The 24,834-nt window shown below is 40.0% G+C and overlaps 1 protein-coding gene across 1 annotated transcript in view; it reads left to right on the top strand.

The window, feature by feature from the left end:
• The window catches only part of WNK2 (WNK lysine deficient protein kinase 2), an 89,325-nt gene that overhangs the window by 40,242 nt on the left and 24,249 nt on the right, over positions 1-24,834 (top strand). The window contains exons 8-19 of the mRNA XM_044451513.1: positions 5,971-6,528; positions 9,446-9,751; positions 10,374-10,423; positions 12,664-12,829; positions 12,906-13,022; positions 14,684-14,851; positions 15,059-15,104; positions 15,942-16,058; positions 17,212-18,245; positions 20,875-20,947; positions 23,003-23,058; positions 23,226-23,863. Of these exons, the coding sequence (XP_044307448.1) occupies positions 5,971-6,528; positions 9,446-9,751; positions 10,374-10,423; positions 12,664-12,829; positions 12,906-13,022; positions 14,684-14,851; positions 15,059-15,104; positions 15,942-16,058; positions 17,212-18,245; positions 20,875-20,947; positions 23,003-23,058; positions 23,226-23,863 (3,329 nt within the window). The remainder of the gene's footprint in view (positions 1-5,970; positions 6,529-9,445; positions 9,752-10,373; positions 10,424-12,663; positions 12,830-12,905; positions 13,023-14,683; positions 14,852-15,058; positions 15,105-15,941; positions 16,059-17,211; positions 18,246-20,874; positions 20,948-23,002; positions 23,059-23,225; positions 23,864-24,834) is intronic.

Raw genomic sequence — 24,834 nt, 5'->3', positions numbered from 1 at the left:
CCATCATGGCTTAGCATTACAGAAACAAGGTGCACTAAACCTGCACAAGCCCACAAGGCTTGCTGTCATTTGTTCTTGAAATGTTAAATTATGGTTCAGCATCCTCTTGATCCAGGCCCAAGCCTAGGTGCATTAGTGTGTGGACAAATTTGTGCAGTTGTGAGTAATCCTGACGGTCAGGGTTGGAGACCCTTTTTCTTCCTGAGGGCCAAAACATGCACACACATGCTCTCCCTCCACCCTGTTTCATCTGTCCACCACACATGGACCTTTGTCGTGCACATAAAGAGGCAGTCACTGCTTCCAGAACCCACCAATCAGTCCCTCCCTGCCAGATACGGGTAAGTAAAGGCAAAAGGAGGTGGGCAATCAGGTGACAGGCCATGTGCTTTCCCAAAGTTTGTCATATTCTCAATCCATAAAAGCATTCATACAGCAAAACAGACGGGCTCTGGGTGTTTCTATAGACTGCCTCTGAGCCAGGATGAATGAGAGTGATTTTATCTTCCAAACCAGGGGCCTCCTATCTTCTTGGACTTGTGGTACATTTGAGATGTTAAGAAACCTCTGTCACACTGTCATAAATGGCCTTCACACAGTTTGTACCTACTTGCATAATGGATATAGTGGTAGCCTGGCCAGTCAAAGGCAAACTGAGAAGATGATGGTGGTCACTGGGAGAGAAACAGTACGGGAGGAAGGGAGGGAGCAATAGGAAAGCCCAAGGGTAGACAGGAGAGAAATGCAAGACTAGAGGATGTGGGGAGGAAGAAAGAGTAAGGTAAAGAGGTGGGATAAAGCTAGAGGCTAGGAAGGAGATAAAAACCAAGGAAGATGGAGAGAAAGAGCTAAGCTAGAGGCTAGGAGGGGGGAAACAATGAGCTAAAGAAGTGTGTGGATGGTTGTGCAAAAAGTAAAGTTAGAAGTTGAGTGTGAGGGTGAAACAGCAAGGTGAAGGGATGCAGGGAAGCAAAAGGGCAAGACTAGAGGCTGGGAGCAAAAGAGCTGGAGAAAGAAATAGTGAAACTGGGGAGAGAAAGAGCAAAACTAGAGCTAGAAAGGGAGACAAAGAAGACTAGCTTAATGTTTTGCAAGGTTTTATTTAAAATGTTTTTTGAAGGGGACAGGGAGTAGAAAGCCTTGAGGGTGCCTTTAGAGTGTTCCCCATGGGTATTCCTACGTATTTGCCAAATAGGTTACAATGTCCCTTTAACTCCCTGCTCCCCACCCTGTGGGCCAGCAGCTGCCTAATATCCTGAGCATTCCTGCCCAAAGATGCTGGGGAACAGGCCCTACACTAGACTGTTGATTTAACTTAGGAATTCAGTCTAGACAGCAATAGCAACAGCAGCAGCTTTTTCAGTGTTCATAAGACAGCTCAATTGTAACAAATGACTAAAGATAGCAGTGGCAGTTCCTTCTTCACCTCCTAAGAATCAACTCACACTCAGTTTTGATAGCTGTGGGCGTTAGAGAAAAGGCCCAGCTTCAAACAACAGCTAACTATAGCCCAGTGGAACCCTGTGCAACATATCTTGCCATGGCATGCAGTCCCTCTAGAAAACTTTCAGCCCCATACTTGCACTACCATTCAAGGCTGGTGTCAGAGGTGCCAATAGTAAACAATTCATTTCTTTGATAATATTGCATATACACTAGGATAGAGTGAGAACATGTGAAATAATAAGACCCAACAGAAGACATCACAGACCGTACACAAATGCACCTCATAGCATCTTTACTGTTTACAGGGATTTTTCCCCCTCAGCCTGTGTGTACATGTCTGTAGGGCTTGTCTGTCCATGCATGAATTGATTTATTTAAGAACTTTTAAAATCTTGACTTCACCTACACTAACAAAATCATATAAAGGTTTTAAGAATAGGTACCAATAAAGAAGATAATGTGCTAGCCTCTTTAAATAAATTAATTTCCTTTATTGTTCTTAGACAATTCAGACAATTTGTCTAAATTGCCTTGTTGCAAGCTGTTATGAACTGCAATTTTTATTAAAAGTGCTGCAGTTTATTTCTCTGCATGATGGGCTCCTCATCTTTTTTTCCCCTTGAGTTGTCGCTTACTTTCATCCCCTGTATTCCCGCTTCTTGTTCCAGTTCTTTGGCGATTACTTCCTTCAGCAACACTAGAAACATAGATAACTTTAACTGACTTGCAGTAGAAGAGCTCTTATGTAGGCAGAGAAAGTATCTTTGCTCTTTTTCTATCCCCACCAAAACAGGAAAAAGTGGATTGTATCAGAACATTATGTCATTTGTTCCCCATATCAAATCTACTTGCTAACTAATATGTAACACTATCCTATGTTATGTCGAGTTGCATCTATCTTAACAAGAAAGTTAATTCTTTCTAAAAGTGATGAAATAAACCCTTAAAGAGGAAGTGGATGTTCACTTATCTTAAAGGCATTTTGGTAACTTCTTGCTCCTAAAAATTGTATGGGTTAATTTTCTATGACATCTGATTTTCCCCCAGGATCTTTTCAGTGCATTGCTTAACAGGTACATTAGTCCTTATTCCTCCTTATTTTGCTAGTTCAAGCAAGTTTTAGTGGGAGCATTTTCTGTGCAATCCTATTCATGACTAATCAGAAGTAAACCCTGCTGAGTTCAGTGAGTCTGATTCTCCTGGAAAGTGTTCACATGGTCGTGGTCTTACTGTAATAGCATGTCACTTGCAAATATTCCAGAAAAAAAGAATGGCTGGGATCCCCATTTCAGCTCTCCATTTAGCTATCATATTTGCCTGTGTTACTTGAAAAGGCAGTCCAATGTTAGGAGACACTCTAGAGCAGCATTCCATGAGGCTCAATTCTGACTCCTCCTGGAATGGGAAATCAACACTTTCCATGTGCCTGTGGAAATACTTTGTATATGCCACATTCTCTTATATGTGCGCGAGCGCTTTCTCTCTCCCTCTCTATCTCTCTCCCTCTCTCTCTCTCTCTCTGATTGCAGTTCACCAAAAGCAACATACCAGCCTGCTTCTACCAGTGTACATGAATAGAGGGCAGTAAATGAAATTGAGATGTTAGAGAGATCGGGAGTGCTGGCAGCAAGCCACTCTGTTGACCTGGTTCTCTCAGCACAGCAGCCCATCATGGGCAGCTAGCTGTGATGCTTATTGTGTCATCCAAACCTGCCGTGGGCTATGCAGTGTGGCTTAATTTTCACAAAGAAGTCACCCAAGGAGCCCATGCCTGATTGCAGGGTTATTCATATCCATGGTGGGTTGTAGTGTTGTCTGAACTGGAGAGAGTGATTTTGTCATGAGTTGCCAGCATTTATTATAAAACTGCTCAGCAACTACGACAAGAAAGCCTGGGAACTCGCAAGTGTTGGATGCAAGAATATTAAGAAGTGTCAAGTCAATGTTTAAAAGTGAAAAGATTTCATTGGCAAGGGTGATACTGCCCACCCTTTTGGTGCACTTAGGCCATTCATCTTTTCTCCTCTTTATTGGTGCTTTTGAATTTTGCTGCTGTCCTTCCTTACTGCCATTTCTCCCCTGGTCCTTCACAGCTTGCACCTACATGCATCCTCATCTAGTCAATTTCCTTGTATGCTACTTACTCTGTTTTGGGGCTTCCATTGATAACTGCCCCAAAACATACAAGAATATTGACTGGTAAGGTCAATAAGTATGCTCTTGTGCTCTTGTGAAAAGAGCAATTAAATATACCAATACATGTGCATTCACTTAAAGCACTGAGAAAAGGTGGCAAAGAAAAAGGAAAGGAATAAGAATGAGTGAGGACCAGAGCAAGATGGGTTCTGCTACAGAGGGATTTGGGATACATGCTGGAGCCAACTGGAAGACTGAGCCTCAGGGAAGGGGAAAACAAGGTACAGCGAGCCCAGCTGTCTGTTGGACATACTTTGGGTTGTTGAGTGAATAACCAGTCCACCATGGCTTAATTGCAAATTAACCCATTGTGACCCATTGTGATGAATGACTCCAGCCATCACATTTGTAGATCTAGAGGAAAAATGATCTCCAGAAAAAGTAATAATGCAGTAGAGAATGAGGGAAATAAATTGCTCAGACAAATATTTTCAGAGATCCCATTATATTCTGAGTCCCTGAGTTTTGGAGTCTAGCAGTTTGCATAAATGCCATAAATCTAATATATTCTTAAATTCTATATAAAATTCTGGGTATTTCAGGAGTTAAAAATAAATGAAAACTTCCTTTACTTAATGGTCAGAAGTGGTCACAAAATAAGAGGCATGTGATCCAACTAAATTCTCCTTTAGCAGTTGAGGCTTCCCCAGGCACAAGAAGAAATCTTAGAGATGTGCCTTGTATTGGCACTGCTCCCTTCCAGAGTCCTGCCACTTAGCTGAGTGGTTGGCTATTTTGGTGCACAGATGCTGTGTGGGAGACGGGGAGTGGGCAGTAACAAGCTCTGGATTGGACAGATGAGGAATGCTTCGAGGTCTTTTGCAAGCACAGTGACTGTTGTAAAACCTGGAATATCCAATGTAGATGTGACTATAGAATTAGAAAAGGGTTGTTTGCCTAGGAAAAAGTGTTAATCTTCGTATGTTCTGAGACAAGGGGCGGTCAGCATCTTTATGTTAATCTGCTGTATGCAGTAACTAGGCATAGCTAGGGGATTGTGACTGTATTCAATAATGTTTTATATCCATTCAGTTGTATTTTCTAGATAGATATGCACAGACACTATATATAAAAGTCCTGTTTTTACAGTTACTGTATTCTAGTAACTTTATAAAAATGCATTGTGAAATACGATTTAAATGTGTGTATTAAATGAGGAAAATAGCATTTTGAATTTTGTAGTTATTTAATGTTGAAAACTCATATGCATATTAGTTTGCATATCTGTTATAAATGGGATTAATATCTTCAGCAAAGCTGCCCTACAATGCATAAGTATATGCTTTAAATGAGATTTGTTGTTGTTTTTAGTTAATACTGGATTCTGTTACACATTAACTGCTTGTATTTTTTCAATAAGTCAAATTAATTGTGTGCAGAAGGTTATCACCCAGGTTTTAGAAAATCATAGCATTTAGTATATTGAATGGCATAAGTTTACTTCATTAAATATTATTAAATTAAGTGTTTCTCAAACTTTATGAAATTGTGCCCTAGCTTACGAAGATCCTATATCTAACAAGTGCCTTCTCTCTTGAATCTTATTTGGATATACTTGCAAGGCTCTAATATTCCCTGTGTTGTTTGTATCCACACACATGCTCTCCCATTGCGCTTCTGCACTTTATCTCCAGCCTGAATGCATTTGGAAACTTTCATCCCCCTTTTCCTCTCAATGACTCTAGTGGGTTCTCAGTTCACACTCCAGAAAGTGCTGAATCTTCCCATGTATAACTCAGGACAATGTGGAAAATCATCCACCATTCCAGTTTGAGAAATGCTGTAATCATTAAGAGTTTTCCCCTGAATTTGCATCAGTTTGCACCCACAGCCGCTTCAGTTTGGGCAGAATACTATGCTTGTGCATGCATGGGCATGTCATCTTTTGCTTCAACTAGGAGAGCTTTGCATGGGCATTCAACTCCATTCCACTTCAAGTGAATGGAATGCCTGCTGAAACAGCATCTCCATGTATACAATGAGAAGCCTTGTAAAACAGGGCATTGCCTGTGCGGTGTTTGGGAGCTGTGGAAACATCTGTCTAAAATGCCCCCCATTCATATGCATACATGGAGCGATAATAGAGTGTTGCATGATAATACATTTCCTTTGCAATTGTTTTGGATGCTCAGGCTAACATACATAAATTTGCTTTGAAATCTTCTTCTGCGTTTGCTCTAGGGATAATTTTGCTCAATCTTGATAAATAGACCCATGAAACTGGATGGAAGTCACTGTTCATCATGCTATATATGTAAGGCAAATTAGTTGACTTAGTGCCATCCGGAGACACTCTTGCAATTCACATAATATTATATTTTTTTTCAGATTCCTCAGTTTCCTGTCATTCCTGCAGTTACTCCTCTGGCAGGACTTGACAGCCATCCTCCAAACCTGTCTGATATACCTGCTGCAAATGTGCCCCCTATACCTGCTCCTTCTCAATATTTTTCTCCAGCTGTGATGTTACCAAGCCTCCCTGTGAACCCTGCTCTGCCACTGACATCAAATCCCCCTGCCCTACCCATGCAAGCAGTCAACCTTCCTCATAGTACTGTGGCTTCCTTGGTCTTGCCCTGCCAAACAATTGTGCCAAATATGTCGGCTGCTCCAATACCATTACTTGCTGTGGCTCCACCGGGAGTGTCAGCTTTACCAACACATCATGCAGTAGCCCAGCTCTCCCAGCAGCAAATGTACCAGGCTACCCTCCAGCAGATAATTCAGAATGAAGCTTTTTCCTCTCCCCATCACACACAGAACATGCAAGCAGTTTCACAACAGCAGCAGCAGCAGCAGCAGCTGCCTCCACTTCCTCAGTCACTTCAACCAAGCATAATTCATCCTTCAGAACAGACTATGTCTGCATCTGGGGCTGGTAATCAGGTAATCTGTTTGACGTTGGACTTTCTTGGTAGTAGGAAATAGGAGAATTACTCCCAAGTGACGGTTCTGCAGTTTGTTCCATTATAAAAACACATTTGTTTCTCTTTGGGGTCTTAATTTTTTCTTTTAAAATGATGACCTATGGAGCTAGGACCAGAAAAGTAAGATGCAGAAAATTACTTTGTTATTGACAAATTTAGGCCTGGAAAAATAGTTGGGTGATGCTGAGGGCAGCTTGAACAGGAAGTGATGAGCACATATCACTGTGCCACTGAGTGCTAGCTCCTGTCCTGAGACATGCTGCAGTCCCCTGTTAGCAGTGAGGAAAATGTTGCATTTGCATTTACAAAACACATACTGTAAGTAGGTGATAAAGTTACCTACACGTTTAGACTGCAATCCTATACACACTTACTTGGTATTAAACCTCACTGAACACAGTGGAGGTTATTTCCAAATGTGCAAGTATAGGATTGCGCTGTTAGTGTATCATGATTGCTTTAAAAGTAGACTTTTCTTCAGTGAAGTGAGATTTATAATGGGAAATAATTTCAGAAATAATGTTTAGAGAATCTGTACATAGTACTAACAGATATTTTATTCATCGTGACAGTTGAAGATAAATTGAAGATTTTTATGGTGGTTGCAGTACAGTTTATGACATACGATAAATAAAATTTACAAATGAATAAGTGTAGGAGTTCCTAATTTTAAGCCCTTTTAATAGGCAATAAAATTGAATAATGTAATGTCAGAATAAGCATGATCTGAACAGAAATGAGTTTATAGCAAGTATGAAGACTTAAGAATGGCATGCTAAAACTGGGGGGCGGGGGGCGGGTTCTGTAAGAAGCCACTGCATTCTATCATATCGTCCACCGTCTTAAAATTCATAACATTCCATCTCAATCTGTTGTTCTGTACCTCCAGCTTTACTGTATCTAAATTTCTGTCTTCAGCCATATATTTGGTACATAAATATTGTTTGTGAAAAATGTACGATCATCTGAGCCCCAACCTACTGTTCATTGAACCAGTGGCATTATTTTCATTGGCTTCCAAAGTAGTTGCCTCAGGTCTTCTTAATGCTCCAAACATGTCAAATATCTTATATTGATATACCAGAATATTCTGCTATGTACTGGTTCATGTTTTCTTACCAAAGAGACTTTTGCTGCGTTCTGAGGAGCCTTTACCAAAAGAAAATTAAAAATTCATACTGGTGTTTATACCTTGCCAGGGAAAGATTAAAACAAATGAATTCCAAGTATATCTCTTTTCTACTTCTATTGATGACTGCTTCTAGTTGCTGTTTTAGGAGTTAAATTTAGGAAATTGCTTAATCAAAAATACAGATCTTCCTCCTATTTCCCTAATAGACAGAAATTGTGACACAACTGTTGTATTGTACAGTCCTGCCCTCTTTGCAAGGAATTGTACCTTTGTCATTTTCATCAGGTTGTATCTCAGTAGTAACAATTATTTAGTCTTGAAAACGTAACTTGAAATGACTGAATTCTTAAACATTTTATATTATTTTGTACAATGAAAGATTGGAAAGCAGCCTGTGTTTTCTGTTTTGGTTCCATAGGTGAAATACAACATAGACATACAGCAACACAGTGCTTATAAACACACAGGACACCAGTTATATGGCACATGAATTGTACTAAATGTAATTCTCTTTGTCTTCTGTGCTTTCCTTTGCTGCTGCTGCCTTTTCTTTCTGTCTGTCTTCTATATCCCATCCTTGCTTCAGCTTCCCCTTCAGGTAAAGATTGATTTAGCAACTCCAGCTTCTTGGACCAAGGAGAAAAATGTACATTATGATGTGTCTATGTTTTGTGCTGTTATGGAGAACATCCTTTTTATATATAAATATATAATGCTGAAGGTTTTTAGTGCAGAATACTGCAGAAAGGAGTTGCAAGTTGCAACCCAATCCTGAAACACTCACTTTACTATTTTCCCTTAAGCATAAACACATCCATGTGTTTGGTTCAATAGCTAGTTAGATTCCAATTGTGTGTAGCCTAAACGCATCATTTTCTTAGTAAACTGGAATCAGTACCAAACCCCTGATGTTTACAAAATTACTAACCAGCATTGGCAGAACCATGCTTCTGCAACTGGAACAATCCATTTTATCTGAAGCTGAAGACTATGGCATATTCCACACATATTTGTGAAGTAGGTGGCATTGGGTTCCTGTGTTCTGCCTCAAATGTAGCTATACCAAATGTTACGTAAAAGTCCAAGCCCATATGATACAATATGCAGAGATACACCACGAGCGATTTGTGAATATGTGATACCTGTCTTTATTTTTGCTGATTGTAATAAGAATCCAGTTTTTTTTAAGTAAAAACCTATATCCGGCATGCACATATTTTGATTTTATCTCATTCTTCTTAGTCTCAACTTGCAGGGTGCTTTTTGATGAGTTGAAATACCACTACTTTCAGCTCTTTCAGACAAGTGCGTTGCCCTAGTGTAAGCTCCCTCACCTTGGCATAGGCTGCGACAAGCGCGAAGAAAGATTTAGGTGTGAGGTAAAGTAGTCATGAGTCATGGCTCATAGCAGGTGCTCCAATCCTGTGTGAGAACCTGCCATACAGGTCAGGTTGTGTACATCTTAGCTATTGTGATACGATGATTTTTTCCCCTGATCCTAGTGATGTAGTGTTGCACATGATTGGCTGTTGTAGTGAACAACTTCCACATGATTGCATTTCATACATCTATTGTTTCTATAAATGGACTACTTCCTTCCTAAGCACCAAGCACATTTGAATATGGTTTCATTGATTTTTTTTTAAACAGGGATTTATTTTTAATAATGTGGCGTTAGCTATATGAGTAATTAATGTCTTAAACAGAATTGGTTCTTATAACAAATGTCTCCTGTCTTAAACAGATTATGGGACACTCTCAGTATACCATGGATATTGGAACCCAGATGCCTACATTGCCAGTGCAGCCTTCTGCAGTTAGATCACCACCACTGCAACTACAACCTGATGTATTGCCTCCCTGCATTGGTCCTGAAGGTCTTTCACAAAGCATCCTTCCTCCAGCTGGTGCAGCAATGCCTGTAGATCATGGCCCTCCTCTCCAGTCTACTGCTTATGTGAAATCTCAGCCAGATAATCACCAGCCACTGGGTCAGCAGGTTCAGGTTCCATGCCCAGTCATCCCACTGGCTCCAGAATCTTCAAAAGAGGTATGATGTCTTTTTTACTAATGACACCTTGGTGTTGTGAACTATGAACAACTAATATGCTTGGAAGAGCCATTCTCTTTATCCTCCTGGATAGCATCTTTTAAAACTGATTCATCTTTGGTGAATTTTTGTGATCTTAATCTCTTATCTCATTAACATGTCATGCTTTGGAATCTTTCACAATTTTCATTCTTTGTATTCTTCTTACAGTCTTCAGAGTGTCTTCCTTTCCGTGATCTATTGTTTAACTTCCCCTATCAATCATATAACAGTTATAAAACTGAAGAGACTGAGGTTTTGTTAATCTTTAGCTAAAACTTGCCACTGTGCTATAAAGAGCTGACTGTTTTACTTCTGTTTCCAACATACAGTAATTCTCAGCTGGGACAATAGTTTAAGAGGCAATGTGCTCAGTAATCTACTTAAAGAAAGTCTGCTCCAGAAAATTGTTTGAGCTGCTTGTGTAAAATTGGACATGTTTAATTCTCAGCTATTGAAATCTATGAGAATCTCAAGTGTTCAAGTGTGTCTTTAGGCATGCGTAAAATGTTGCATTCCTTTTGTACACAGATAACAATTTTGCAACATGTCTCTACTTAAATATTTTTTCTTTCTGTTTTAGGAGCATGCAACAGTGGAGAAGCAGCAATCGCTATCACAGAGTTGTGAAAGGTATCTTTGTTATTTGTTTGGTGCATAAAAAGTCTCCAAGCCTGAGGAAACTTTCCATGTCAGTACAAAATTCTTACCAAATGCAGTGGATCTGGAGCCCTTTCGAGGGTGTGCCTTCTGTTCTCCAAGGGCAGCGATTGCTTTCGGCCTTGCCTCATGTAGATCAGACGTATAACATAACATAAGATAACATATGCTCATTGCTCTGCTTTGGCTGCAACCTGCAGGGCAGTTCAGTGTTACTGGCCAAATTGTCTTTTGAACAGCCTGCCTGCCATTATTGATCTTCTCATCAAACAGCATTTGAGTGGCCCCCAATCTTTTTGCTTATCTTCCCATAACATTTATCACTGTGTGCAGCAGAGAGATGAGCACAAACACATGAATATATTATTGATATTATGAAGGTATTATTATGTACCTAAGCAAAGCAAAAACAAAAAAGAGGAAAAAAGATTTAAAAAAAAAAGCTAATTGGATATATTTCACAGTAGATATATAAGATCTATAGAAGGCATAGTAACTTGCCTGTGAGATGTCTGTTAACTTCAGCTGATCAAAAAACAAAACAGACTATCTTAATTTGAGCAAGTTCTGTGAACATGTGACCCACGAAGCCAAATGTAAACTACCACTTATCCATTGTGGGTCCCAAGGGAAAGGAAGATTCTCATATTATGGGGGGCCAATTATCACTGTGTGCAGCAGAGAGATGAGCACAAACACATGAATATATTATTGATATTATGAAGGTATTATTATGTACCTAAGCAAAGCAAAAACAAAAAAGAGGAAAAAAGATTTAAAAAAAAAAGCTAATTGGATATATTTCACAGTAGATATATAAGATCTATAGAAGGCATAGTAACTTGCCTGTGAGATGTCTGTTAACTTCAGCTGATCAAAAAACAAAACAGACTATCTTAATTTGAGCAAGTTCTGTGAACATGTGACCCACGAAGCCAAATGTAAACTACCACTTATCCATTGTGGGTCCCAAGGGAAAGGAAGATTCTCATATTATGGGGGGCCAATTACCCCCTTCATCACCAACACATGCTGGGAAGGGCATGTTGCTTGCCGTAGCAGTGGCAGAGCTAGTGATTTTCAAGTTCACCTGAATCTATAACAATCACATCAAAGTTTCTTTCCTCTCAATCCCATTTTCATTCTTTCCATTCTCCCCTTCCTCTCTCTCTCTCTCTCTCTCTCCCCCCCCCCCCCCCCGTTGTGTGTTGGCTCCTTCAAATGGAAAAAGTGTCCCTTTCAAATGTGAATATTTTTCACATGTGTGATTTCTCCCAAAGACTGGACATACGCTTTAAAAAAATATATTGAGTGTGATCACAAATTCACACTTTATATTTGGGGCTGCAAAGAGTGTATTAGCATGATTTGCAAACAGAAATGAAATCCTTGTACACCCTAGCCCCTTCCTATTTCCATTCAGTAATTGTTGCACACATTTTCTATTGAGAATGATGGGCAGCAGCAAAATCCTTGCCATCTCAAAACAAAGCTTAAGTTGAATGGAGATCTAACTTCAGATATCACCTCATTCTGTGCTGCATTTTATGACAATATCTTACCATGTTCAGTTTACTAAAAGTTGGTAAAGCTTTTTCAGAGCAGTGCAGACTTGTTCTCTGTTGCTCCATAGGGGAGTAGAACCAGTAGTGGGAATTGCAAGGAAGCAGGTTTGGGCTAAATTTTAGAAGCCTCAGAACTGAAAGAGCTGTTCAGCAGAGCAGCCTGCCTCGAGAGAGGTGGACTCTCTCTTTTTGCAAATATTTTAGGAGTGGCTGGCTGGCTGTTTGTCAGTTATACTGCAGTTGCATCCTGCATTGCAGACCCTTCATTGAATAGGGTAACTACACAACGTTTAACTCTGTAATTTTATAGTTTTGAGGAGCAGTATGGAAATACTGAATACAGAAAAAAATATTCTCCCTCTATTTTCTGGGAAAAAACTCTAGAATGCTCTATCATTCACTGAACTGTTTCTGAGTGGTGTCTGAACCAATTAAAAGGAGTCCTCACTATAGACAAATTGATGGTAGATGGGTCTATCAGTGAATATGACAGTACAAGATAACTATTTAAAGTAACTGGCTGGCAGCATGAGAAACAGAATGCCATACGAGGTGAATCTTTGATCTGCAGAATGGTATAATGAATTTGTGCTGGTTTTAAGGAAAAGCTTTTAAATTACCATGTCTTTTTCACTCCTTATTGAAAAGTTATATGAGTCCTGATGTTGCTTCTGGTAAAGAGATGAGTGACAGCTTTGAAGGAACAAGTGGGAGTGGAAAGCAAGAAGGAAAACCTTCAAAGAAACATAAAAAATCAGCTCGTACTCGTTCACGTCAGGAAAAATCCAACAGGCCAAAACTTACGATTTTAAATGTAAGTCAGATACCTTTGTTTGAGATTGACTTACATGTTTAATAATGCTGGAAATAATTATTGGTTCTTTTTATAGGTGTGCAACACAGGGGATAAGATGGTGGAATGTCAGCTAGAAACACACAATCACAAAATGGTTACGTTTAAATTTGATTTAGATGGTGATGCTCCAGAAGAAATTGCTACTTATATGGTAAGATTTTCCTTGGCTTGGAGCTTTTTAAAATAATTGAAACTTTCATTTAATAAACTGAAGAGAAACTACAGTTATCCTAGAATAGCTAGAGAGAACTGTTTCTGATCATTCAGATGTTACTGAGGTACAGGCTATTTCTGTTCAGTATTTATCTCTGAATGTGCTTCTGTGCTCTGTGTAGAGGGTGATAGTGCTAGAGAGGGTATCTCAACCCCCTTTGAGTGAGCCACTGATTCTGTTTCCTCTTTGCTCTTTGGGGACGGATATGCATATGGAAAGAAATGCACACCCTTGATTTCTATACTTGCCAGTAACAAGCTGCTACTGTATACATACAGTTCCAAAAGGTCATGAGGTGTCTAATGTTGGAATCTTGTGCACACTTACTTGGGAGCAGAGTCTCTTTATTTTAATAGGACTTATTTCTTTTTTTAAAATAAGTTTTATTGTTATTTTCTACTAACTAACAAAAAGAAACTAAAAAACATCAATCATCAAAAGCGGCAGACCTACTGGGTCAGCCCCCCATACTTTTTCTTTTTATAGTAATCCATAAACATATTTAAGTCTGTGCATAGTCCCCTTTCTCTAGTCAATAATAAAAAGAGTTCCAAGTTTGGTAGAAGTCTGTATCCTCTTTCTTCTTCAGAGACAAAGTCAATCTGTCCATTTCGGCACAGAATAAGACTTATTTCTGATCAGATGTGACTGTCCTATTGCTGTTGATTTAGTCCAGAAATCTTTAGTATGGTAGTTCCTAATCTTAAGTTAGGGCAGACCATTGATCCATCTAGCCCAGAACTGCCAACATTGACTGACAGTAGCTCTTTGGGGTTTCAGGCAGGAATCTTTCCTAGCCCTACCTGTACATGCCAAGGATCAAGCTTGGGACTCTGCACACAAAGCATGGGACCTGCCACAAGCTCTGGCTCAAGGAAAACTGGGGCAAGCTGAAAGTTCCTATTGACACATCCATCCTGATATATTGTGTTCCTAAGAACATAAGAAAAGCCATGCTGGATCAGACTGAAGAGCCATCTAGTCCAGCACGCCATACACACAGTGGCAAACCAGCTGCCCGAAGGATCTTCAAGCAGGACGGGTGCAAGACCTCTGCTTGCCCAAACCCCTCAGCAACTGGTGTGTGCAGGCAGGCCATAGCTCTAGTAAAGGAGGTAGCAGCTAGCCAGCCAGTGATATCTTCCTCCTGCTCCAAATGGGTGCCATCTCCACTTCTCATGGCCGCAAGCTCGGCAGTTCTACTATACCTCGTGTGAAGAAGTACTTCCTTTCATCTGTCTTAAACCTCCATCAATCGACTTCATAGGATGACTTCACATTCTAGTATTATGAGAGAGGGAGAAAAATCTTATGCACATTCCATGCAGTGAAACATTAATTTGCATCTTAGTTAAGAAAAACCAGTTACATGATAACTAATGATTTTCATAATGGTTTTTGGCAGGGAAGCACTAATTTTCTTGAAAACTTGAGACTTATGGTTTGACCAGAAAAAACTTTTTCCAATGTAATTTCTTCATGCAGTATGTTACTTTAAATATGGATAGATAACCAGTAGAGTTAGTTGAACATGAAGGAATTACAGTCCAAACACTAGAGACTACAGTTTTAAATATTATTTTTGCAAATTCATATAGGTAGAAAATGAATTTATACTGCCTACTGAGAAAGAGATATTTATTGAGCAACTGAAAGAAATTATTGATAAAGCAGAAGATATGCTTAGTGAAGATACAGAAGGGGAACGCAGTTCTGATCAAGGTGCAAGCCCACAGCAGGATACTTATGGGCTGGAAATCAAAGAGGTATTGTTAAAAAACATCTACATTACACATCTCTTAACAACTTATTTATTATCTTACCATAGAAGAAATATTAGTATAACATTGGTGATTTAATTAAGCAAACATTTCCCGTAAAAATATTTCTATGATTACTAATGGGTTACTTGTTAATGGTGATGCTAAGGTCACTAATGTAGGTTATGAATGGTATTTTTTCATTTCCTTTAGGAGAATCGGCAATCTCAAGCAAGAATGCCAGTGTACCAACAAAATGGTAAAAGTGTTTTTATTAATAGATCAATTGATCCATAGATAGGGCAGGTGATCCCACGCTGTACAGTAGTTAACTAATCATAATGCTTTATTTTAACAAATGTCAGCCCAGCCAAGGGATATTGTAAGAAACATGTCACAAAAGTTTAGATTTTACGTAATTATTTATTTATTTGTTAGATTTGTTAAAGGCCCCCCATTAGTATCATGCTCTCTGGGGGGGGCATTACAGTAAAATTACCACCACAGAAAAAGCCCTCTTCTTGCAACCCCGCACTTACCTCCTTAGTGGGGGGAACATGCAGAAGGGGCCCCTGTTGATGACCTTAAACCTTAAATGGAAGCAACAGCTTTCCAGCTACTGCTAGTCATTTTCCACAATAAGGGAAATGAACCCTGACTGGCAGTTTTCATCCTCTCCAGTTATCTTTCTTCCTGATTCTTGCTTAAGTTCGCAAAGCAGTTATGAATTTCAGAAAATCAGTTAGAATTTCATACATTTGAGGTGATTCTTCAGTTTCTGAGGGATGCTTTCCTATATTTGTGTGTTCATGTGTTTTCACATGCACCCAAAATACACATTCACATATGCAAGCAGGTTACACACCATGGGGTTTTTAAATGTGCAAGGTCAGGTAGTAGGTGTAACAGTAGCCATTGTTTTAATCTGGATTAGTTCCATTAACTATATGGGCATATGGTCTTAAATAGGATAGCTCTGTGTTTTTATTAATAATAGTAAAAATTAGTCAGCACTAGTCCGATTTGAGTCATTAAAGCTTCTTGTCAGCTATTTAACTAAAAGCTTTTGAAAACTGTAATCTTCTTTTATCATTAGTTCTACATACAGGAAAACGTTGGTTTATCATTTGTCCTGTTGTGGAAAATCCAGTAGCTGAAGTACCAGAATTCTCTCCAACTATTCCTCAAAGTGCAAAACAGGCTGAAGCCAAAGGTATTTGTGAGCTTTATATGTATATGCATGTTTTCAAAATATTTCTAGGAGGGGAAGAACATGAGAGCAAGGGAAGAGATACAGTAGGAAACCCTTTCAACTGGTACTTGGCCAATGAAGAGGGGGAACTCTAAAATAAATAAATAAATAAATAAATAAATAAATAAATAAATAAAGTGCTAGTATTCAAGATATAATCTACAGTTGTTTGGCACATTTTTTTTCTTTTGTCACCACTACCTAGCAATTTTCAACCAAAAATACAGAAGCAGGAGCACTGAGAAGCCATCCGGAAGCGTGTGTGTCCGTCCTTCATTATTCTGAAGGATTGGAATAGCCAGGGTCAAGTAGTACCATTGTAAGAACTAGTGAGGGTCAGATTAGTGTCGCAGCCTTGCTACTAAGAGCTCGCGTTTGTGGGCATGAAACTTGATCCCTTTTTGTTCTACATGTGCAGAAGCAATTGACGTTCTTGTCACATAAATGAATTTTAAAGAACCATGTACCACATGTGACATCTTGTTATTAATCTTAGTTTTCCAGCTGGCTGAAGTGGGGCTGTGTCTGATTACTGCTAATAGCTGAGAAAGTATAATACATTTTTTTAAGCAGAGCTGTCACAGCTGTTGAGAATACCATTTCTTCATTATCAAGTTTTAGTTGGGCATGCAGACTATCAATATGGGGCAATTTCTAACCAGTACAAATGATGCTTGCAGAAGCTAAATTCTGAAAGGTGTGTAAGAAGAGAATCCAACTCAAGCCATGTTTGTGCAAGCTTGAGTGCAACCAGCGGTGCATGATGCTTACACATCTGGTTGCACATGCAGTTCAACATTATATTGCAGAAGTGGTTGTGTAAATGAATTATGCAGTCACTTGCACAATGGAAATATCCAGTGGAAGTTCACTAGCACTATTTGACTATTCAGAATGACACTGGTGGATACTGCCCATTACTGTATCTATTTGGAAAGAATCACCACAGCCATTTTAAAAACTATTAACATAAGGAAAGAACTTTCCAACATTGTAAGGTTTACCTTTCTTGAGAGATTTTTCTTCTTAATATGGAGGTCAATATGCTGATGCTTAGATTTTCGAAAGGAAAATGTTATCTAATTTCAGAAGTTTCTTCTTTTGTTATTTGTAGACCTGGAGCAGTTGGATGACCAGCAGCAGAGCTCCACAGTGACAGACAAGCAAACAAACGCAGCTTATCAGCAGTTCTCTAAACAAAGGAGCAGCTATGAGAGCCCAAGAGGAACTCCTCCCCCATCTCCACTGACACATGTCTCTGCACAACCTCCCTCAACCTCCCTTTCACAGGTTCAGCCAGAAATCACCACACTCCCACCAGCAGCTCCATCTGCTCTAGACCAGGCTGCCGAAAGTACAGGTCAGCTTGAGCAGCCTGTTGCACCCAGTCAGCCCGACACGTCTGCGTACAGCAAGACCTCACACGAAGAGCATGCTGAGGTCCAGCAAGCTCTGAATGCCCCACTGCAGGCACCACAACGAAGAGAAGGAGCCACTTGTGTACCCGATGCAGAGGCTGAGCACAGCGCGGCTGGGCTTCCAAAGCTGCTCCAGCCTGGCCCTGTCCAGGCATCAGAAGTCTCCTCGCCCCCTCTGCTCCCCAGTGCTGCCCTTCTAGAACACCAGCCTCCAACACAAGTTTCCAGTTTGCCAGACAGCAGCCAGCCTGGTCAGATGCAGCGTTCTTTTGTAGGCCAGATCCTTCCTGTGACTGCTGTCCCCGACCCACAGAGTCTGGCAGCACCTCAGCTTTCAAGTCCTCCTCACGTGTCAGCAGCTGCACCCCAGCATCACGTGATGCCAGCCCAAGCCCCACCTGCACCTTCCAGTGGCCTTGCCACGAGTGCACCGCAGCCACCCTGCGCAGTAGAATCAGATGGCGAAGGACCACCCAGGGTGGATTTTGCTGACAACACGATAAAAAGCCTGGACGAGAAACTGCGCAATCTGCTGTACCAGGAGTATGTGCCCACATCATCTGCATCAGCAGCAACACCAGACAGTTTTCTGCCCTTGGACCAGGGGGACAGTGAATTTAACTTGGAACCCTTGCCTACAATTGTGCTGGATTTGAAAGTTCCTGGAACTGGCATGGATGTTCACGTGGCTGAGGACCAACCTGCACCAAGCACAACTATTCCTGATCTGGCAAGTAAAACAAAAAGTGTTAAAAATGCTGCAGCTAATCGCCTCTTAAATCAGAAATCAGAATCCAAGAGCTGAAGGTACACTTCTGGAAATCATTACTGCCCTGTTGCCCTTTGTGTTGTTTCATAAAGCCAAATACATGACATTAAAGATTATTTTCAGACATATTATATATATCCTGGATCAAACATGGACAGGAATATTATGCACATAGTTGTGATGAATAGAGCTCAAACTCAGAGGTGACATTCAGGAAGGACATACGTCTTGGACTCAAGTTGAGCTGTGTCATCAGACATGCATCCCAAAAGTACCAATTCCCTCCCCCCCTCCCTCCCCCCTCCCTTCCAAAAAATACCAAAATGTATCTTTCAGTCCACCGTACACAAATGCTGTGGCTCTGATCAAAATTGATCATGCAAATGTCAATGTGTTTTTATCACTGGCCCTTGCTTTCTGAACCATGATAATATATATGTCCAGTGGCATCCTGCCACCATCCTGCCAATGGACACCACTGGTGGACTGAAGTTTTCCTGACCCATGCCACCCTCCACATTTGTTCAGATCTGCTCCAGGGCTTGGAGGACCATCCAGAGTAAATTTAAGGCATCAGATGGGGTGGAGAGAAAGTCATGCATTTCTGCATGAATACAAATAGAGTTATCTAACATTAGATTTAGTCCAAACCATTTGAAAAAGATGTCTGATAGCAGCATTAGAATGAAAATGCGTTAGACAGGATTCACAGCTTGCTTCTTTCACTGGGATGGATTGCTATGAAATTCATTTGTCCTATGAAATTTTTCAGGGAGTCAGGTTGAGACATGCTTTCATTCACCTCCTTTCATACAAATTTTGTACGTATTTGAATGTACTTTCTTCTCTTTTGACTTTGCTATAAGTATCCTGCCCTTCTAGTGGACTCTGTCTCCCAGGGTTCACGATAAAGCAATTTCCACTTAACTTTTCCTTGTGGTGAGGAAATAGGGGAGTATGTGCAAGTCAGAGACCTGCTCCTATTCTTTCCCAAGGAAGAAGTTGAGGGTTGGTAAAGAGTGAACAGCCGTGTTGCAAGACTAGATTTCTAAAATTGTTTTTCCATGGAAGCCACATGGAACTCATTTGTGGGAAGAATCCCATACATGCTGGCTTCCTGCACTGCAGAAAACATAATAGACCTCAACATTCATTTGGCTAACAGCAGGAACACACGTTGAATGCTGCTACTGCAAATGCATCTTTCTGCACATGTTATATAGTGCAACGTGTGGTATGGCTTACATATAAACACACATTTCTGTATCCTTTAGGAAGGCTGATAGATACAATATATAAAATGGCACCTATCAAATGTAGTGAGATGTTGGCAACTTAGGTACTTGCTTGGGTGAAGAGATCTTGCACTTCCCCTGACAATTTCAAAAATGTACTTCTGTTTTAAATATAAAAGCATACAGGCAGTCCATAAAGACTGTTGCTAAGTTGCTTCCAGGAAGTAGTGCCTGGGTGGTTCATGCGTCTGCCATCTGCTGCAAAGAAGACACGAGTAGGGATGCAGTGTCTGTGCTACAGGTAAAGCTGTGCTATAAAGGCTTCTAGTAGTGCACGTTCCCATGTGGTGGCAGATGGGATGCTTTAGGTGCTGTCGAGACACCTTTCCTATGTGCCGTGACATCACTTCCAAGTTCTTCAACTTTGTTAAGGGATCAGGAGCTATTCGCAGGTTTACATATTCCTTCCCCATAGATGACCCATTGTACCCGTGATGACTTGTACTGGCTGCTCACCAAAGCTTTAGAACCAGATTATAAAGGTTGCCTCTGCGTCCTGGCACTGGAAAACAAGGTTCAAATCCTTTCTTAGATTTCAAGTATTCCACATCCATAGGGAGCTGCAGCTTTCAATCCTGGTGGGAAGGGAGAGATAACTCTCTCCTGCCAGGGGGTCTGGAGGATCAAAGGGACAGAAAAAGAGAAAGGGGCAACCAGCCCCATAATGAACTTCAGTGTTAGTCAAGCAGGATTCTTGCCATGATGTGCGAGATGGACCATTGTCTTGAACCATGGTTTGGACTAGCAGGGAAATTTGTTCAAGAAAGCAATTATAATGCTTGGACACAATTTTTTGGCCATGGTCAGAATATGTCATGCTACCAGCTGTGGAGGGCAATATCCTAGGACTGTAGCATGCTGCCTCACAAGTACAAGTACCATAGCCATATAAAATACCTTTTTTTTCTCAGGTGTATACCCAAAAATGGGCCAAAGATTAAAAGGCCTAATCTCAATTTTCTGGATTAATCTCAATTTTCTGAGCTCAGGAATTTTCAGAATCAAATTTCCTTTCTGTCAGAATTTGCTGAAATGTAAATATGCACATGAATGTTCTGTACCTCTTTATGTCATGCTTATGCCTAAGAAAAAATGGACTTTAACCATTTGCCACCGTTTGCCAACTTCTGTTATCTAAGAAAAGGTAATTTGGAGCCTGAGAAAAGGAGAAATGCAAATTGACTTCATTTGAAGAGAAAATATATCTTAAGCTAGAAAGCCTTTGCATATATACATAAAAACATTTCACTTGGTCTTGAAATATTTAATTTATATATTGGTCCTTTCACTTTTAGGTGCAAAAATCAGAAATTACTGGTACTGGTATCCAGCCTTCAAAGATAAGCCATGGGCCAACAAGCAGAGCAGGTAGCAAACTGCAAAACAACTTTATTATTTGTCTTCCTTTGACCAACTAATATTCTTGATGGTTTTATAATGGTTATTATTAGGAAATCTTGGAATCACAGCTTGTGTAATTGAACCATGTAACTGGTCATATGGTTTCTACTGCAGAATCTGACATCTTCAACAGAAAATTGAATATCTTGCCTTTATTTATGTGTAAGTACTTCTGGTTAATGTAAGGGGATATATGAGTATATCTCCACATTTTAAGACATGGTGCCAAACATGGGGAGATCATGTCATTTAACCATATGCTTTGGATTTTACATGCAAGCACCTTATTCAGTTGTTAAACTTCAGTGTACCCAGAAGATCCACAGATATGCAAGGTATCCATTTTGTGCAGGAAAATCCATCAGATTTCATAGTTTCGTCTTCCTGGACTCCAGTCAGCTTTGCCATGGCCGAGTCCAAATACCTGGTACGTGCTCCTAGTTTTTAAGGAGCACTTGCCAGGAACCAAGTCCCATGCACAATGCAGGCAGTGCCATTCTCTGGTTGCAACAAGCAGAAAAGAAGGTTGGACACCAGGAATGGCACTGGTGTGCCCACTTGCTGCCCCTTCTCTGCACGTGTGGCCAGCAGTGGTAGCAGCAGACAGAGAAGAAGATCATTTCCTGAGAATGGCAGCAGGAGGTTACAGCAGCCTATGTTGTTCTTTGCATGCATCTCTATGTTTTTATATGACGGAAACTTCGTACAATCAATCTCACCAACCATTCTGTGCAAAAATGCCACTCCCCTTTTGTGATCTTTTATTTTTGACAAATCAAACATCACCTGTCAAGTAAACAATACTTTCAAATACTTGTATCAATGTGTTAAAAGGAGCCAAGGAAGATACAAGTGTTAGTGCTCCTAAATGCTTTAAAATCTGTGAGTACTGCTAAGGTTGACACCCCCAATATGTTGAACTACAACTCCCATAATTCCTAACCAGGGGAAGTCCAGCACATCTGGAGAGTGCCAGATTGGAGAAAGCTGTCTCAGACCCCTTTAAAAGGATATCTGTTTCCAGTTGCCAAACTAAGTAATGTACATACTGCAAGTGTCTGACTGTTATGCGAAAGGAACTGTTCAGAATGTGTGACCAGTTGCGGCCAACATAATACTCTGTTCTTAAGTGTAAGCACTACAGTAGAAGACCAAAAGTAGAAACACAAAGCACGGACCTGTCACCAGTGCTTCCTCTAAATCCCAAACCCAGTCTGTTCCCACCCCTTCCTTGTACAAGGAATGCTGCAGGTAATTTGGCAGAGTGACAGAAGGCATCAACACCACCATGAATATTTCTCCTTCCCTTTCTTTAAGCCACACTTCAGTTTCTGATTTGCCTAAGGTCTATGTATGAAAAATCCAGGGTACATTGATTCAAATTCTTTGATTAGTATTCCACATAGATCTGGCAGGGGGGGTGTAATTCAAGTTTAAGTGTGTCAGATCTTTGCAACTTAATACACATCTGTAAGATGCTGAGGAAGATGCAAAAGATACATGGATGCCTGTCAAACTCTGTAGCTGGCCATGCACTCCTTATGGGTAGGCCAGTCTCTGCTGTCTCACTCCCAGTATGGCTCCCTTAGGATTCCTTTTTAAGTCCCAAATACGGGTGTAAATTAGTTTAGAAATTGAGTTGTCAGAATTGGCCCATTCTATAATTGGGTCCATTCTAGAAATTCATTGTAGGCCTCCTTAATATTTTTCACTAAATTCAACAGATGCATGATGTGTGAAACTCGATTCATTGCACTAAATATGTGTCAGACTATTCACAGCATGCATAATGTGACAGTTTCAGGACTTGCATCAGCCGTTGTAATTTACATTTGATTCAGGTAGATCTGCACATAGTTGTGTCACTTTGATACTGCAGTTACAATCTTCTAAGTAATCAGTGAATAATGGAATCAGACAGATTCCACTGGAAAGATAAATGAAGATTCATTATATTAAGCTTTATTCTAAAATCTATGTATCCAGATGTGTATTCATTTTTGTTTCTGATGTCTTAAACAGGTCAAGCTGCAAATATTACTTCAGCTTCTGTTGCCGTACCATCAGAACTCCCTCAGGTATTGTGAACTTACCATGTACTGCTGTTCTATTTTTCTTTCTATGTTTTTATCTTATTCCTCCAGCAACTGGAATTAATGAAGGCTACTGTTAATTCCTGCAAGAAGATACGTGCTAAGATGGTGGTGTATTCTCAGCTAGACTGTTTTTTTATTTGTTGCTGCAGGTCACTTCTGCATCATCAAATGTAGCTGACCAGATAGATGCTTCTAAGAGGAATGAAAAGGAAAGTATTATAACTTTCAAAGAGAAAAAGAAATCTCAAGAAGATGACTCTGTAGACTCTGGCATTAGTGTGAAACAAGCTGAGATGCTGAACAGTACACCAGCAAAAACTATTGGTAGATTTTCAGTGATCAGCACCCAGGATGAGTTAACTTTACCATCTGTCCATTCCTTAAGATACTCTGCACCACCAGATGTTTATCTGGATGATCAGCCTTCTAGTCCTGATGCGAAGACAACTTTGCGGCGCGTACAGACAGCATCCTCGATTGATGTGCTTTGTGGTCATGATTCTAGTGATTCTGAAGATGAATCTCTTCAGAGGAAACCAGCTGCAGCTCCAGTATCGCCTCAACTCAGTAGTGCAGGAAATGACCATACAAAAAGGACCTCACCTTTTCTGCAAAAGTCTGTCAAGTCCAGTTCTCAAGGCCTTGATTCCCCTAATGGTCATGCATCAAAAATCCCAACTATTAACATAACTTCTTTCCACTCGCAGTCATCATATGTTAGCAGTGACAATGACTCTGAGTTTGAAGATGCAGATATGAAGAAAGAATTGCAGAACCTGAGAGAAAAGTATGTTCCATTTTCATCCAGATGTGAAAGTCATTTTGTAAGCTTATATCTGTGCAATTTTTCTAGCTATATTTTCACATCATTTGTTTTTCCCTTCTATGTGTATATTTATCATCAGTTGGCTAGATATTCCATATAAATACCTTTCTGCTCTTAATTCTCCCTGAGGTGACAACTCAGTGTACTACTTTAGACTGAAGTTGATGGGCGGATCAGATGATAACTCTCACCCACATTCTCTCTGACATCTCATTTTTCATCTGCAGAAAAAGTTTTTATATGGAGATAGAACTTATGTGGAGGTGTAGCCTCTGTAAAGGTACAGTCTGTGTAGTCTCAGTTTTACTATGCTTATATCTAATGGCCTGAGAAAAGTGATACTGCAGTCTTGATCCAATAATAAAGTGCACCATTTCACTGCTATGTCTATATTGTATCAAGTGAAACTTTGCAAATATGCACATGAATAAAATGTGAATATCTGAATGGGTTATCAGTCAGATTTTAGATTTTTAGTCTCCAGTATATGAAGTAGAGCAAGATTTTATATTTGTTGACAGTTGTCATTTAGTTGATTAATACTTTTTATTTACATTTTTGCTTCATTAAGATAAATATTTGTATAGCTGTTTTATGTGTGCAAGTGAATGGCATTTTTACCTGAAATATTTTGGTTCTATCCACTGTATTATTCACTGGATAATATGAATCAGTCAGTCAGTCAGTCATTTCCATCCTAGTCCCTTTCTCTCTCTCTACACCTCCACAAAACCCTTCTTTTTTTCCCCTATCTCAGTTGGTGAGTTGACTGTCCTGTTTTCTTCATGTGTTTCCATCTGTCCCTTTAATTTTATCTTCCCTTAGCTGCTGGTAGCTGTCCGCCCCTTGTTTTGCTTCTCCACCATGTTAACATCCAATCTCTTATTTTGATTCTTCCCTGCTGCATTCAAAATATGAGACTATTTCTGCTA

This window comes from Varanus komodoensis, unplaced genomic scaffold (assembly GCF_004798865.1).
Source record: "Varanus komodoensis strain SLA01 unplaced genomic scaffold, ASM479886v1 scaffold6_2, whole genome shotgun sequence".
NCBI classification, from domain to species: domain Eukaryota; kingdom Metazoa; phylum Chordata; class Lepidosauria; order Squamata; family Varanidae; genus Varanus; species Varanus komodoensis.
This window is presented reverse-complemented; position numbering and strand designations above follow the sequence as displayed.